Source organism: Pipistrellus hanaki (assembly GCF_964339955.1).
Source record: "Pipistrellus hanaki genome assembly, chromosome: 19".
In the NCBI taxonomy this organism is placed as follows: Eukaryota; Metazoa; Chordata; class Mammalia; order Chiroptera; family Vespertilionidae; genus Pipistrellus; species Pipistrellus hanaki.
In genome coordinates this window covers 1,161,151-1,176,841 of record NC_140521.1, presented here as the reverse complement: position 1 = coordinate 1,176,841, position 15,691 = coordinate 1,161,151, and the positions used below count along the sequence as shown (strand labels likewise).

The 15,691-nt window shown below is 64.9% G+C and overlaps 1 protein-coding gene across 1 annotated transcript in view; it reads left to right on the top strand.

The window, feature by feature from the left end:
• The window catches only part of DNAH10 (dynein axonemal heavy chain 10), a gene marked incomplete at its 5' end in the record, with an annotated part of 56,496 nt that extends 41,182 nt beyond the window's left edge, over window positions 1-15,314 (top strand). Inside the window, 25 exons of the mRNA XM_084868458.1 lie at window positions 1,294-1,491; window positions 2,025-2,186; window positions 2,836-3,010; window positions 3,152-3,333; window positions 3,793-3,929; window positions 4,358-4,575; window positions 4,861-5,082; window positions 5,222-5,369; window positions 6,152-6,431; window positions 6,684-6,913; window positions 7,723-7,996; window positions 9,236-9,340; window positions 9,609-9,763; window positions 10,141-10,295; window positions 10,539-10,722; window positions 11,289-11,489; window positions 11,574-11,783; window positions 11,873-11,968; window positions 12,284-12,461; window positions 12,759-12,890; window positions 13,019-13,230; window positions 13,348-13,515; window positions 13,803-13,983; window positions 14,465-14,610; window positions 14,976-15,314. Coding sequence (XP_084724584.1) covers window positions 1,294-1,491; window positions 2,025-2,186; window positions 2,836-3,010; window positions 3,152-3,333; window positions 3,793-3,929; window positions 4,358-4,575; window positions 4,861-5,082; window positions 5,222-5,369; window positions 6,152-6,431; window positions 6,684-6,913; window positions 7,723-7,996; window positions 9,236-9,340; window positions 9,609-9,763; window positions 10,141-10,295; window positions 10,539-10,722; window positions 11,289-11,489; window positions 11,574-11,783; window positions 11,873-11,968; window positions 12,284-12,461; window positions 12,759-12,890; window positions 13,019-13,230; window positions 13,348-13,515; window positions 13,803-13,983; window positions 14,465-14,610; window positions 14,976-15,122 — 4,496 coding nt within the window. The 3' untranslated portion in view covers window positions 15,123-15,314. The remainder of the gene's footprint in view (window positions 1-1,293; window positions 1,492-2,024; window positions 2,187-2,835; window positions 3,011-3,151; window positions 3,334-3,792; window positions 3,930-4,357; window positions 4,576-4,860; window positions 5,083-5,221; window positions 5,370-6,151; window positions 6,432-6,683; window positions 6,914-7,722; window positions 7,997-9,235; window positions 9,341-9,608; window positions 9,764-10,140; window positions 10,296-10,538; window positions 10,723-11,288; window positions 11,490-11,573; window positions 11,784-11,872; window positions 11,969-12,283; window positions 12,462-12,758; window positions 12,891-13,018; window positions 13,231-13,347; window positions 13,516-13,802; window positions 13,984-14,464; window positions 14,611-14,975) is intronic.
• Window positions 15,315-15,691: the final 377 nt, after the last annotated feature.

The window sequence follows — 15,691 nt, the reverse complement described above, 5'->3', positions numbered from 1 at the left end:
ACCACATTGGTGCTGTGACAAAGCAGTTTGTCCTCGCTTTCTTTGAACACACTGCGCGCCAGGAGTTTCATTGCCAGCTTTGCCCAGTGGCTGGATACGTTTCTATTGAACGAGTACAAAAGACGTTTTACATAGATGTTAAAGGCACGCCTGCAAATTAAACGCCCGTTGCGTTATTTATTACATGTTCTCACAAGCTAATATCTTTTTAAAGTATGACACTTTATAAAACACTGTATAATATGGAGCGGGAATTCTCATGATCCATCCGCAATGTGTTAAAATACATTTTTATTGATTTCAGAGAGGAAGGGAGAAGGAGGGGGAGAGAGAGAGAAGCATCCATGATGAGAGAGAATCACGGATCGGCTGCCTCCTGTACACCCTATACCGGGGATCGAGCCTGAAACCTGGGCATGTGCCCTGACCGGGAATCAAACCATGACCTCCTGGGTCATAGGTCAACACTTAACCACTGAGCCTTCATTCTTTCTAAACATCAAGGGAAAAATACCCTCGGGAGAGGATTAACAACTAGGAGTAAACACATAAAGTGCCCGGGCAAACACCTAGTCAGTAAGGAACACCCCTGTCAGGAGGAGTGCAGGGCGGGGGAGGGACAAAGCAGGAGGGCTGTCCGCTTCTCAGAGGGCATTTCGGCGTGTGGAGCACACCGTGGCCCAGAGTGGCCGCCCGCAGTGACAATGGTCTTGTTTTTGACTGGTTCAAAATTTTATATCACTGTTTTGGTGTAAAATACATATAACGTAAACTTGGTCTTTTTAACTAATTTTACATGCACAGCTCACTGGCATTTAGGTACATTCGCGTTGTGCCGCCGCCACCACCCACAACTGGGTGCCCATTTAGCCCTGATTCCCGTCCTCCTCCCTCCCCCATTCCCTGTCACCACCAGCTGCGTTCCGTCTCTGCGAATGTGCCTCTTGTAGATGTTTCATGCAAGTCAGGCACGCAACGCTTGTCCCTCTGTCTGCTTGCGTGTAGCATGCTTTCGGGCATGCCTTCCCCTCAGGCTGACTAGCATCCCGTTGCGTGGATGGACCACGTTCTCACCCATCGTCCGTGGCTGGGCACAGGCCACCTCTGCTTTGGCTGCTGGGACTCCCGCTGCTGTGAACATCAGCGTCTGAGAACCGGCTTGGGTCGGATTTCACTCGTTTGGGGGACACAGCCCGGAGCGGAATTGCTGGGTCCCCAGGGAGTTCTTTAACTTTCCGAGGACCTGCTCTTGTCCTTGCGTGAGGAGGCCCGCTCTCCGCCCGCCCTCTTTAGGGCCTAACACGATGATCCCAGAAGAGCACCTAGAAGACCTGGTGGAGCACGTGGTGCTGGTCCACGGGTCCGTGGGCGAGTTCAGCAAACAGTTTCTGCAGAAGCTGAGGCGCAGCAACTACGTCACCCCCAAGAACTACCTGGACTTCATTAGCACGTACTCCAAGTTACTGGACGAGAAAACGCAGTTCAACATAGGTGAGCCTGGGCGCATGTCATCACCGACCATCCAGACCCTGACCCTGTCTGTGGGCGGTGCTTCCGAGGGAGGTCACTTCCTGGGTGGGGCTCTGAGTGCCCTGCACTGCGGGGACCGGGCGGCAGCAATGCTCTGTTCGGATGTTTTTAGTTTCTAACTTATTTCTTACTGAAAAGGACGAGCCTAAGACACCCATTGTGCTAAGGCACAGCTTCCGAGCTGGGGAAGGGACGTTTACAATCGCTCCTAACATCTCTGCATAGAGGCCATCTCCACCTGATTCTGGTTTAAGTCCTTTCCTATTTTCTTTGTCGGGAAAAGCTTTTTAAAAAATGCTGCGACTCTTGGCCAGACCAAGGGTTGTTTCGGAAATGCGTTCATTTTGGCTGACGCCATGCCAACACCTCCGGCCGTGGAGGTGCCGAGCGGCGCTTGGCATTTCATGAGAAGGCTGTTTCTCGGGGACCCTGGGCCGGGCGCGGCGCCGCGAGGCCACTGGCGTGCTGGCTGCTGGAGGCCGCTCTCTCCTCAGCTCAGTGCAAGCGGCTGGAGGGCGGGCTGGACAAGCTGAAGGAGGCCTCCATCCAGCTGGACGAGCTGAACAGGAAGCTGGCCGAGCAGAAGATCGTGCTGGCCGAGAAGTCCAGCGCCTGCGAGGCCCTGCTGGAAGAGATAGCCACCAACACGGCCATCGGTGAGTGCGGCGGGCGGGGCGGCCCACACAGGAGCCCTGGGCGCTGATCGGTCATAGATGCCTCCTCCCACCTCTGTCACATGACCTCTTCCTCCATCTCTGCACCCTCGGGGCCTTACCAAGGACACAGCAATGGGTGCCCACTGTCACCTCAGGTGAACCGAGTGCCTCGACAGAGACACTTGCACAGCAGGCGGCGTTCTGAGGCTCTGGTGGGCGTGCGTTGGGGGGAGCATCATTCCCCCGGGTACCTCCTGTGGGCCTCGGGAGGTGCTGTGTGTGGGAAGGGAACGCACAGCCAGCCGCCAGGGAGCTCTGAGTCCGGGCCGGACGGCGCCATGAGGCAGGCACAGAGTGATGAGATGGGAGCAGCATGCAGGCCACGACGGAGTGGCTTCTGAGCTGAGCCTGAACGCACATGGGAAAGGGGTGATGAAAAGGCAGAGAGGCCCCAGCGAGCCAGAGACAGGGAGGGCAGCCAGGTGGGACGTGGCTGGAGGTCGGGCAGAGCAGCAGTCCTGGGTGGAGACCCGGCGTCCAGGGGGCACACCTCCCCGATGGCCCAGCAGCGACCCTGCAGGGCTGCACTGCTCTGGCTCAAAGCGGGGGCCCGTCCCCCACACCCAGCAGCCTCTAACCCCGCCCCCAGCCGAGGAGAAGAAGAAGCTGGCGGAGGAGAAGGCCATGGACATCGAGGAGCAGAACAAGATCATCGCCGTGGAGAAGGCCGAAGCCGAGACGGCCCTCGCCGAGGTCATGCCCATCCTGGAGGCGGCCAAGCTGGAGCTGCAGAAGCTGGACAAGTCGGACGTGACCGAGATCAGGTACCACAGGGCGCTTCCCCCTCGGTCGTCCCCGCGTCACTCCAGAAAGCAGCCCGGCCGTGGCGGCTGAGGCCTAGCCCTGGTGCGCATGTGCCGGGACCCTTGTTGAGGCCGCGCACTCCCCGCCTCCGTGTCCACCAGGTCGTTCGCGAAGCCCCCGAAGCAGGTGCAGACGGTGTGCGAGTGCATCCTCATCATGAAGGGCTACAAGGAGCTCAACTGGAAGACCGCCAAGGGCATGATGTCCGACCCCAACTTCCTGCGCTCGCTCATGGAGATCGACTTCGACTCCATCACGCAGGGCCAAGTGAAGAACATCCGCAGTGCGTGGCGGGACGGCCGCTCGCCCTCCCCGGGACCCCTCAGGCCTGGGGCGGGGCGGAGAGCCGGAGGCGCGGGTGGAGGAGTGGTCCTGGAGGCAGATGGTGCGCTGTCCCGTGAAGCAGGAGGGGGTGCTCTGGTTCCCTGACAGGACTGTGGGATGAGGGGTTACTCTGCAGGCGAGGGAGTGGGCGAGGCTGCCGTGACCCCTAATGGCCTGCGAACCTGGTGACTGCTGCTCTGGGCCTCCTTGGCGGGGAGTCCCCTGGGGCTGCTGGCTGCCATGCGGAAGCGCCCCTGTCACAGGATGTTCTGTGCTTGTCACTCATCTTAAACATCCCTGACATAGAGCACGTTTAGGGTAGGCCCACCCTGCTGTCCGTGGCCCCTGGGCCCCGCACACGGGTGAGGCCCGGTCACACGCCTTGTCCTCGGCACCGAGCCGCTGGCTCTGCCTTCAGGCCTCCTGAAGACGCTCAACACCACCATTGAGGAGATGGAGGCCGTGAGCAAGGCCGGCCTGGGGATGCTCAAGTTCGTCGAGGCCGTGATGGGCTACTGCGACGTGTTCAAGGAGATCAAGCCCAAGAGGGAGAAGGTACCGCCCGCCCGGGAGGCGCAGACCCTGCCCTGAGGGCCACGCAGAGTCAGAGCGCTCATGCCCGCTGCTCTGCGGGGAGGTCCGGCCAGGCTCTGATTTAAGCCCCGTAAACACTTCTCCCCAGTCAACAAGCTACAGCTCTCGTTTGGGGCTAGTGGCCAAGGACAGACTGTCCTAAAGATTTCCCCGTTTCCTGTGCCGAGCGCGGGATGAGAGGCGAGGTTGTCAAGGGCAGCGGTCGCCATCGATGACCCGTGCGGTCCGGAAGGCTGGGACTGCGGCCGGGGAAGCGGGCTTCTCCCGTGCGTGCTGAGGGCGGTGGGCGGGCAGTAGCTTGTCGTGGGCGCTGCCTGTGCCGTTCAGCAGCCTCCTGGCCTCTGGAGGCCACGGTCCCGTCCCAAGGTCCCACTGTAACCGTCCCGCAGGTGGCCAGGCTGGAGCGCAACTTCTTCCTCACGAAGCGGGAGCTGGAGAAGATCCAGAACGAGCTGGCCGCCATCCAGAGAGAGCTGGAGGCCCTGGGCGCCAAGTACGAGGCGGCCATCCTGGAGAAGCAGAAGCTGCAGGAGGAGGCGGAGATCATGGAGCGCCGGCTCATCGCGGCCGACAAGCTCATCTCGGGGCTGGGCTCCGAGAACATCAGGTTCCCACCGGAACCCGGGGGCGGGATTGGGCGCTCGCTGGGGTGGCCCAGTGGATAGAGAGGGCGTTGCCCAAGGAATGAAGGGTCCCGGGTTCAATTCTGGTCGAGGGCACGTACCTGGGTTTTCAGACTCGACCCCTGGCCCTGGTCCAGGCACGTGTGGGAGGCAACCCATCCATGTGTCTCTCTCTGTGACGCCGTTAGCGGTGGGTCCAGCCGGGTCTTCTAGAATGTTCTTCCGAGGGTGCAGGAAGGGCCTGCTCACCGCACGCCCTCCTGCGCCAGATGGCTGAGGGACCTGGACGAGCTGATGCACCGGCGCGTCCGGCTGCTGGGCGACTGCCTGCTGTGCGCCGCCTTCCTGAGCTACGAGGGCGCCTTCACCTGGGAGTTCCGCAACGAGATGGTGAACCAGGTGTGGCAGCGCGACATCATGGACCGGGAGATCCCCCTGAGCTCCCCCTTCCGCCTGGAGAGCCTGCTCACGGACGACGTGGAGATCAGCAGGTGGGAGCGCGCGCCCGGACACGAGGAGGGTCCGCGGTCTCGGAACCCTGGGTTGTTCTGGAAAACCGACCCCACCACCCCAGTCCTTGGTTCACGCCTTGGCAAGAGACATGGGCTTCCCTGCCGCTGTGCCTTCCAGGTGGGGCTCCCAGGGCCTGCCCCCCGACGAGCTGTCCGTCCAGAACGGCATCCTCACCACGCGGGCCAGCCGCTTCCCGCTCTGCATCGACCCCCAGCAGCAGGCACTCAACTGGATAAAGAGGAAGGAGGAGAAGAACAACCTGCGGGTACGCCGGCCCCGTCCGCGCCTCCGCCCGCTGCCTCAGGCTCCGCCCATGCCCGCCCTGGCACTCCGGGCTTCCAGCAGTGCCCGCCGGGATGCCCGGCCGTGAGCCCGTGCACGGAGCCCAAGCCGTGTTGAGTCGGGAAGGTGGGGTGAAGCCCCGGCTGTTACTCTGCTCTGCTCGCTGCCCCGTGGGCTGTGAGCAGCCGAGGGCCATCGCGCTGCCTTCGGAGGCTGCACTTCCCCCCAGGGGCTGGGTGTGCTCCCAGAGCTGTGTCCCCACCACCAGAGTCCATTCCTGTCGCCCAGAGGAGCGCTGTGTCCCGAGCACTGCCCTCCTCCCCAGTTCTCCCAGCCCGGCCTCTGGCAGATGTCCCCCCCGCGGTTCCTGTCCCCGGTCTCTATGGGAAGGGGTCCCAGAATCGTCACCCCCACTGGCAGGGGCCATGCCGCTTCCTGCTTGTGGCTGCGCAGTTCCCACTGTGGCCCGCGCCACGGGCACCCACCGCCACGGACGCCGGAGGGTGTCGCCACTGGCTGGCAGTTGTGAACAGTGCAGCTAAGAACACGCGTGCGCAGGCTTTTGTGGGGTCTGTGGCCTTGTTTTCCTGCTGCCTGGGAGCCAGCCACTTCGCTGAAATCATCAAGTCCGTGACTCTGAGTTCCCCCTTTTCCTTCCTGTCTCTGGCCGTGCTCCCTGGTCTGCACCTGCCTGTGCTCCAAGGCCACCCACTGGTCCCCGATGTGAGGCCGCGCTGACCCTCGGCACCTGCCTCCCGCCCCCAGGTCGCCTCCTTCAACGACCCGGACTTCCTCAAGCAGCTGGAGATGGCCATCAAGTACGGCACGCCCTTCCTCTTCCACGACGTGGACGAGTACATCGACCCCGTGATCGACAGCGTCCTGGAGAAGAACATCAAGGTGTCCCAGGGCCGGCAGTTCATCATCCTGGGCGACAAGGAGGTGGACTACGACTCCAACTTCCGGCTCTACCTCACCACCAAGCTGGCCAACCCCCGCTACACGCCGTCCGTGTTCGGCAAGGCCATGGTCATCAACTACACCGGTGAGCCCGGGCCGGGCACGCGGCCGGCTGCCAGGGAGACCCCCGAGGCCAGGCCTGCCCGGCCCTCACGTCACTCAGGGCCCCCATCGTTCTCGTGGTCACGTCGTTTAGAAACATGCATGTTCCTATGGAGCTCCGAGAGGAAGGGAGTGGGGGAGAGAGGACCCTCAGGGATGAGAGGGAATCACTGATGGGCGGCCTCCTGCACGCCTGTCGGGGGGACAGAGCAGTGAGGCGCTCGTGTCCGCCCAGTCACTCTGAAGGGCCTGGAGGACCAGCTGCTGAGCGTGCTGGTGGCCTTCGAGAGGCACGAGCTGGAGGAGCAGCGGGAGCACCTCATCCAGGAGACGAGCGAGAACAAGAACCTGCTGAAGGACCTGGAGGACTCGCTGCTGCGGGAGCTGGCCACCTCCACGGGCAACATGCTGGACAACGTGGAGCTGGTGCAGACCCTGGAGGAGACCAAGTCCAAGGCCACGGAGGTGCGCCGCTCGGAGCGCACGCGCCGGGCTCGCGTCCCGGGCCTGGAGTCGGGGCTTCGGGCGGGAGGGCGTCAGCCTGTGCTCTCGCCGGCCTCGGGCTTTGCGTCTCCTGAGGGTTTGCCTGGTGAGAAATGGCCCCCTGGGGAGGGGGCACTATGGGAGAGGGTGTCCTAGAGGTGTCCCAGGCCCTGTGCGTTAGGTCAGCCTCTCCCTGAGAGTGATGGGAAACCCAGCCTCCTCAGCTGATGCTGGGAGGGCGTTGATCAGCTGAGAAGACAGAAAGGTCCATGGCGGCTTCAGGCAGGGCTGGATCCAGGACGCCAAGCCCTCCATCCAGACTCCCCTTCCACTCTGGGCTGGGCCGCCTGCGGCTGGCTTTGTTCTCTGCCTCCCGGGAGCCAGGCTCCCTGTGGCCTCAGGTCTGGCTCCTGTCTGGTCAGGTCGGGTCTCGGGGGAGCCTGGGACTCTCCCTGTCCCCATCTCCAAGGTCCTGAGAGCATTAAGTCCCACGCCCGGGGAAGTGTGGCGTGGTGGGTCCTGGAGTTGGGGTGCAGCCCCGTGAGGAATGAGATGGGGTGCTGCGAGTCTCCGGGTGGAATGCGGGCTGTCGGGAGAAGGTGCTGTGGGATGAGCCGAGAGCGCCCCCCCTCTCGCCACGGTGGTGCCTGCTGGGCCCTGTGAGCACCATGGGTCATTTTTGTTTTTTACTACCTGCTGCCTCTCCCCCTCCCGCTCTGCCTCCTGGTGTACGTGCCCTTGGTGAGGGTGTGAGTGTCCTGTCTCCTTGGCAACCCGCACCTTCCCCGCAGGTGTCGGAGAAGCTCAAGCTGGCGGAGAAGACGGCCGTGGACATCGACCGGCTGCGGGATGGCTACCGGCCGGCGGCGCGGCGGGGCGCCATCTTGTTCTTCGTGCTGTCGGAGATGGCGCTGGTGACCACCATGTACCAGTACTCCCTGAGCGCCTTCCTCGACGTCTTCGGGCTGTCGCTCAAGAAGTCACTGCCCGACTCCGTCCTCGCGAAGCGGCTCCGCAACATCATGGACACGCTGACCTTCAACATCTACAACTACGGCTGCACAGGTGCCGTGCTCCGGCCGGGGTCCTCGTCCCGATGTCGGGTGACAGCTCCTGTGGAGGGAGGGGACAGCCCGCCGGGCCGGGGGCAGGACAAAGGTTGTGGACGATGCTTGTGCCCGAGGGTGGGAGGGCGTCAGCCTGTGCTCTCACCGGACTTGGGCTTTGTGTCTCCTGAGGGTTTGCCTGGTGAGAAATGGCCCGGTGGGAGCGGGGGGGCGCGCTATGGGAGAGGGTGTCCTAGAGCTGTCCCAGGCCCTGTGCGTTAGGTCAGCCTCAGCCTGAGGTGATGGGAAACCCAGCTGACGCTGGAAGGGCGTTGATCAGCTGAGAAGACGGAAAGGTCCATGGTGGCTTCAGGCAGGGCTGGATCCAGGACGCCAAGTGCATGTGCCCTCTCACACATGCCACGTGCAGTTCGGGTCACAGGCTGCTGGGTCGCTGCCCCAGGAGTGCCTTCTTCTGTGAGAAGAAGAGCCTAGGACGTAGCCGCCGCCTCAGGCAGGGCTGGGGAGGTATTCCTCTACCGCAGAGCCCGCCCCCGCACCGGCCCCGCCTCCATAGGCTGCATGAGAACAGGCACACAGACGGCCTGTGCCTTCTGTCCTCGGTCATGGACCCCCACGCAGGGAGGGCTCCGTGCAGCTGCACTGTCCGGGTCTGTCATGTGGAAGCACACTGTGTGCCAGAAACTCCATTTTAGAAATGACTTTAAAATTTATTTAAATTCTTTACTGTTTAAAGTATTAATATGTCTCCTTTTTCTCCCATTGACCTCTCCCCAGCTGCTCCCACCCCCAGCACCTGCCCTCCCTCCACTGTCTGTGTCCATCGGTCATGCTAACATGCATGCTACAAGTCCTTTGGTTGCTCTCTAAACGCGCCCCTCCCCTCCCCTCCCCCCCCAAGGTTGCACGGAATGTTCAGTGTTACCTTGTCTCTGGCTCTTTTCTTCAGTTTATGTTGATCATTATATCCCACATATGAGTGGGGTCATGTGATATTTATCTACCTCCGACTGGCTATTTCTCTCAGCATCACGCTCTCCAGCTCTACCCATGCTCTGCAGGTGGTTGGAGGTCCCTCCTCTTTACGGCAGCGTGGTCTCCCACCGAGCAGACGCACCGCCGTTCCCTAGCCCCCTCCCCTGCAGGGGCACCTTCGCTGTAAGCGGTGCTGCGAGAGCATGGGGTGCGTGTGTTCAGGAAAGACTTTGAAGTGGGGGTCCCCCTTGTTTCTCCTCAGGGCTGTTTGAGAGGCACAAGTTACTCTTCTCCTTCAACATGACCATCAAGATAGAGCAGGCGGAGGGGAGAGTCCCCCAGGAGGAGCTCGACTTCTTCCTGAAAGGTTCGTGCGCCCAGCCGTTCGCGCGTGCGGGGGCCTGGCACCCGCGGCGGCGCCACCACGTCCGCCCGGAGCGGCTCTGGCCACGCGTGGGGACCTTCGGTCCAGGCTGACATTCCAGCCCGGACAAGGCTCTGGGCTGACGGAGCCCGGTCTCTGCCTGAGGGCCCTGAGGGCGGAACAGGGAGCCGCTCCTCTTCCCGGCGGCTGGCCCCCGGGGAGGCCCGGCAGCACCGCCTGGTGCGGCGGCTGAGCTTCTCCGTGGCGACAGGAAACATCTCCCTGGAGAAGAGCAAGCGGAAGAAGCCCTGCGCGTGGCTGCCAGACCAGGGCTGGGAGGACATCATGCTCCTGTCGGAGAAGTTCGCCGATCGCTTCGGGAGCCTCCCCGACGACGTGGAGCAGAACCCCGCCGTCTGGCAGGAGGTGAGCCCGTCTCCAGACCACCCGCAGCCCTGCCCTGGGCATGGGGACGCTCCTGGAGGGGCCCATTCAGATCCCGATGAAATGCTTCTTCATGCAGCTCAGCTAGCTCATCCACCTGTCCGTCCATCTGTCCTCATGCCGCCCGCCTGCCCCGCCCACTCCTCAGGCATCCAAGCAATGCCCCCAGCAGCTCCGGGCCCGCCCTTGGGCTCTGGGACCAGCGGTGACTCGGACGCAGACCTGCCCTCCCGGGGGCAGGGAGGGGAGAACAGTCAGCGCAGTTCGGGGAGGAGCAGGGCAGCTCGGAGGGGCGGTGGCCGCCGCCGTTTCCTGCCCGGAGTGTCACACGTGGCTCCACGTGACGGCCTCTCCCCCAGTGGTACGACCTGGACTCGCTGGAGCAGTTCCTCTTCCCCATGGGCTACGACAGCAGCATCACCCCCTTCCAGAAGCTGCTCATCCTGCGCTGCTTCCGCGTGGACCGCGTCTACCGCGCCGTGACCGACTACGTGACGGTCATCATGGGGGAGAAGTGAGCGCTGGGGTCCCCGCACCCGGGCGGCGAGGTGGGCCGGCTGCGGGGGAGCTTCACGGCGCCCACTGAGAGCGTAATGACGGCCACGCAGGACCGCGCTCCGCTGGTCACAGAGGAAACAGCGGCATGGGGCGGGGTGCACAGACACGGGTTCTCACATGGCGGGTGGCGCTGAAAGCCTGGGTGACGTCCCCGGTGGCCAGACAGGAGCCCCCTGACGCAGGGAGAGGCCCTCCCCAGGTACGTGCAGCCCCCGATGATCAGCTTCGAGGCCATCTTCGAGCAGAGCACCCCGAACTCGCCCATCGTGTTCATCCTGAGCCCCGGCTCCGACCCCGCCAGCGACCTCATGAAGCTGGCCGAGCACACGGGCTTCGGGGGAAACCGCCTCAAGTTCCTGGCCATGGGCCAAGGCCAGGAGAAGGTGCTCGCTGGGGGAGGAGTCCGTCCGGGAGGAGGCCAGCGGGGCCACTCGACATGGCCAAGGGCATGTGCTCCAAAGGGCAGGGCGAGGACTATGGTTAGGGCTGGGGCTAGGGTTATGGTGCTAGGGTTAGGGTTAGGGTCAGAGCTAGAGCGATGGTTAGGTTAGGGTCAGGCCGGGGCCGGGCCAGGATGAGGTGAGAGTAGGGCAGTGTGGCCTGGGCCCAGGTGCTGAGGCATGACCATCACGTAGTCCCTCCTCCGCCCCGCAGCCCCCCTGCGGGTCAGGTGTCACTGCCCGTGGCTGGGCTGACGACTTGGTCAGGAGGGGGTGCCAGTGTCGGGGCTGTGGGATCTTCTGGGCAAAGGGGCTCTGGGTGGCGACCTGCCCACGGTACAGGGGCCGGGAGGAGTCCCACGAGGTGGGGTTCTGCCTCTGCTGGCGCTGGGCTGGGGCTGGGGCTGGGGCTGGGCTGGGCTGGGGCTGGGGCTGGGGCTGGGGCTGCGCGGGCCCTGGGAGGGCACAGGCTGGTGTGGCTCGGGCTCCAGCTTTCCCTCCCGCGGCAGGTGGCCCTGCAGCTGCTGGAGACGGCCGTGGCCCGGGGGCAGTGGCTGATGCTGCAGAACTGCCACCTCCTGGTCAAGTGGCTGAAGGACCTGGAGAAGTCGCTGGAGAGGATCACCAAGCCCCACCCCGACTTCCGCCTGTGGCTCACCACCGACCCCACCCAGGGCTTCCCCATCGGCATCCTGCAGAAGTCCCTCAAGGTCAGAGGTCACAGACCCTCGGACCCACAGTGTGTGTGTACACCTGTGTATGCCTGCGGCTCGTCACCCTGTCTCCTCTGCCAGGTGGTCACGGAGCCGCCCAACGGGCTGAAGCTCAACATGAGGGCCACGTACTTCAAGATCTCGAACGAGATGCTGGAGCACTGCCCGCACCCCGCCTTCAAGCCGCTGGTGTACGTGCTGGCCTTCTTCCACGCCGTGGTGCAGGAGCGCAGGAAGTTCGGCAAGATCGGCTGGAACGTCTACTACGACTTCAACGAGTCCGACTTCCAGGTGCGGCCCCGCTTCCCGGGACAGCCCCCCCCACCCCCCTCCGCCCGTGTCCCCAGGAGCGTGCCCGAGCCTCCCCCGCCCCCCTCCAGGTCTGCATGGAGATTCTGAACACGTACCTGACCAAAGCCTTCCACCAGCGCGACACCCGGATCCCGTGGGGCAGCCTCAAGTACCTGATCGGAGAGGTGGGCGGCCCGGGACCCTCCCTGACCGGTCCCTCCGCACCTCCTGCCGGCAGCCGGGCCCTGGGCTCTGACCAGGCTGCTCGTCACCCAGCGGTTTGTCCTCCGAGAGCCCGGCCACACGCCTGGGCCGCTGTCCCGGGAGCGGGCAGTGCCCGCCTCGCCTCGGACAGGCCGTGGCGCCGCTCCAGGGGGCAGGGCTGGGCGAGCTCTGGGGGACAGCAGGTCCCCTTCCCGGGCAGAAGCGCTGCTGCCACGCGGCGGGCTGGCTTGTGGCTTCTTTAACGCCAGAGCGGCCGTTCCCACTCCCGGGACCAGGTCATGTACGGAGGCCGGGCCATCGACAGCTTCGACCGCCGCATCCTGACCATCTACATGGACGAGTACCTGGGCGACTTCATCTTCGACACGTTCCAGCCCTTCCACTTCTTCCACAACAAGGAGGTGGACTACAAGATCCCCGGGGGCGCGGCCGACCCCAAGGAGCGCTTCGTGGGTGCGTCTCTCAGGGGCCGCATCCCAGCGCTCTGCTGCTCACTTGGCTCTTCTGACTCTCCTGTCCCCCCGTGGGGGCGGGGCTGTCCCATGGCTGGTCCCAGCCTCGGAGCTGGTGGCGCTGGCGCTCATTCCTGGCCTGAGTGACGGGTGGCCCTGCAGAGGTCACGGCCGTTTCATACAGACGAGGGGGCGCTGGATGGGGCTGGGGTGGAGCTGTCCTGGGGACCATGCACGGAGCAGCGGGGACTGGTGTCCGGAGGGGCGGTGCGCGGTGACTGCTCGCTGTCCGCCGCAGAAGCCATCGAGGCCCTGCCGCTGGCCAACACGCCCGAGGTGTTCGGTCTCCACCCCAACGCCGAGATCGGCTACTACACGCAGGCCGCCCGGGACCTGTGGGCTCACCTGCTGGAGCTGCAGCCGCAGACAGGTAGTCCGCCCGAGGGCGCGTCCGGGCCAGCGGGCAGGGCTCTGCCTCTGGTCCGAGTCCCCGCCGTGCTGCCGCCTCACCCGGCCCCTCGCCCGGCGCCCGCTCCCCTCACAAGCGTCCTGCCCTAGGGGAGTCGAGCACCGGCATCAGCCGGGAGGACTACATTGGCAACGTGGCCAAGGACATCGAGAACAAGATGCCCAAGGTCTTCGACCTGGACCTGGTGCGCAGGCACCTGGGCGGGACCATCACCCCCACGGCTGTGGTGCTGCTGCAGGAGCTGGAGCGCTTCAACAAGCTGCTGATCCGCATGTCCCGCTCGCTGGCCGAGCTGCAGAGGGTGAGCCCCGGGCGGCGGGGGCGGGCGGTGCCAGCTGCAGAGGGTGAGCCCCGGGCGGCAGGGCCCGCTCCCCACGCCAGGGCTGGCCTCACCCCTCCGCCTCCCCACCCGCCGCAGGCCCTGGCCGGGGAGGTGGGCATGAGCAGCGAGCTGGACGACGTGGCCAGGTCGCTGTTCCTGGGGCACATCCCACACATCTGGAGGAAGCTGGCCCCCGACACGCTCAAGTCCCTCGGCAACTGGATGCTCTACTTCCTGCGGCGCTTCAGCCAGTACACGTACTGGGTGAGGGGCGCCCGTGCCCAGCAGTCACCCGCCCGCCCCCGCCCCCGCCCCCACCCAGGGCCGACCCTGCTCACGCTGACGGTGCTCTGCAGCACATCTGTGTCTCCTCCGCTTTCTGTTTTAAGACCTGGGAGGGCGCTGCCCAGCGGGGCCCCCTCACTGGGGAGTCTGTCTCGGCACCTGTCCATCTAAGCCCCTTAGACCCGCCTCCCTCCTCTGGGGGTGCCCACTGGCGGGCCGGGGCCATCAGCGTGGAGCGGCCTCTGACGCGGCCGCCCCGCTCTCAGGTCACGGAGTGTGAGCCCAACGTGATGTGGCTCTCGGGACTGCACGTGCCGGAGTCCTACCTCACGGCCCTGGTGCAGGCCACCTGCCGGAGGAACGGCTGGCCCCTGGACCGCTCCACCTTGTTCACGCACGTGACCAAGTTCCAGGACGCAGAGGAAGTGACCGAGCGGGCAGGACAAGGTGCGACCCTGCCCGGGATCCACAGCTTCCCTGTGGGGCGCCTGCCTGGTGCCGCCCGGTTCTGAGGGAGGAGCAGCGGCGAGCCCAGCGGCCAGGCTGTGTCGGGAGCCACGCTGCGGTGCCCACTGCTGCGCCTGCGCTGCCCACGTGGGGACATGCCGGCCCCGTCGCTTCCCACTGGGCTCTCTGTCCGTGCGGAGGGGTCCCGGTCAGCCTGACCTTTCAGAGGCTGGTCACCGGGCGGCCGCTCTGGACGCCCCGAAGGCCGGGCCCGGGAGCCAGAGCGGAGGGGCGAGGCGGGCCGTCACATTCGCTGGTCCCAGCCTGCAGCGCAGCCGGCCCTGCGTCTCCCTGGCCCTGGTGCCCGCGTCAGGGCGTCCCTCTGCGCCCCCCGGGACCCGTGGGGAGGCTCGGGCACGCTCCCAGTGTGTGCGCCGCGCACGCCTGCGCCTTTGCGTGACGGTCCCTTCCTGGCTCCCAGGGTGCTTTGTGTCGGGACTGTACCTGGAAGGCGCAGGCTGGGACCTCGAGAGAGGCTGTCTGGTCAAGAGCAAGCCCAAGGTGCTGGTGGTGGACCTGCCCATCCTGAAGATCATCCCCATCGAAGTCCACCGCCTCAAACTGCAGGTGGGAGGCCCCGCGCTCTACCCCTCCCCTCCCCCCCCGCCCTCAGGCACACTTGAGGTGGCCTACCCTTCCCTGGGAGGGCAGGCGTCCCAGGAGGGCCGGGCTCCCGTGAGAGAGAGCCTGCGGGCGGTGCTGGGTCCGTCCCCGGGTGCGAGCAGCCACACCTGCTTCGCCGGCCCAGGTCCCCTCCGAACACTGTGTCCACGTGACGTAGGGAGGCTGCCCTCAGAGCCCGGCCCCTGCTGGCTTAGATGCGTCTCGCAGGAGGGCCCTCCGCACTGAGCCCAGAGGCCAAGGCCCCCGTCCCGGGCACCCCCGTCCCCAGGCACTCCCCCACCCGGGCCCCCCATGCCTCTCCTTCGCAGAACACCTTCCGGACGCCCGTCTACACCACCTCCACCAGGAGGAACGCCATGGGCGTGGGCCTGGTCTTCGAAGCCGACCTCTTCACCACGAGGCACATCTCCCACTGGGTGCTGCAGGGCGTGTGCCTCACCCTCAACTCCGACTGACAGGCCACGCCGCTCGGGCTTCTGAGGGCAGGAGGGCTTTTCCTCCGCTGGGAGTCGGCCGTTTGAGTCCCTTCCCACATGAACCCAGCTGCCGGCTTTGCTGTTGAAGCTTTTGTAAGGATTTAAGAGAAAGTAAATCTAAAGGAGAGCGTTTTGAGATGTTGAGGGTTTCCTTCTCTTTCTCAGAGGAAACACTGGATTAAGCAAAAGGCGTGTCCCCGGCACCGGGAGGACCCCGTGTGCATCTCGGAGGCGTTTGAGCAGTCTGACTGCAGGCGCCTCCGGGGCAGACGGCCGGCTGTGGGCCCCTCAGGCAGGGCCTTCTCTGGGCCCAGCCCCTGCAGCCGCTCCCCCTCTCCCAGGCCCCCCGGCCTCCTGAGTGCACTGCTGTGAGCCCCACCCCCCTCCTCCTGCGCTGCAGGGCCGCCTGGGCCGCCGGCCGACAAGGTGAGGAGGTCTCACCGCGAGGGAGGAGTGGGGCGAGCACTGGAGTGCCCGGGGCGGCCCAGCCTGGGCTAAAGACCTCCTCGGGTAGCTCTGGGCAGTGGGAGACCACAGGGACCCCTCTT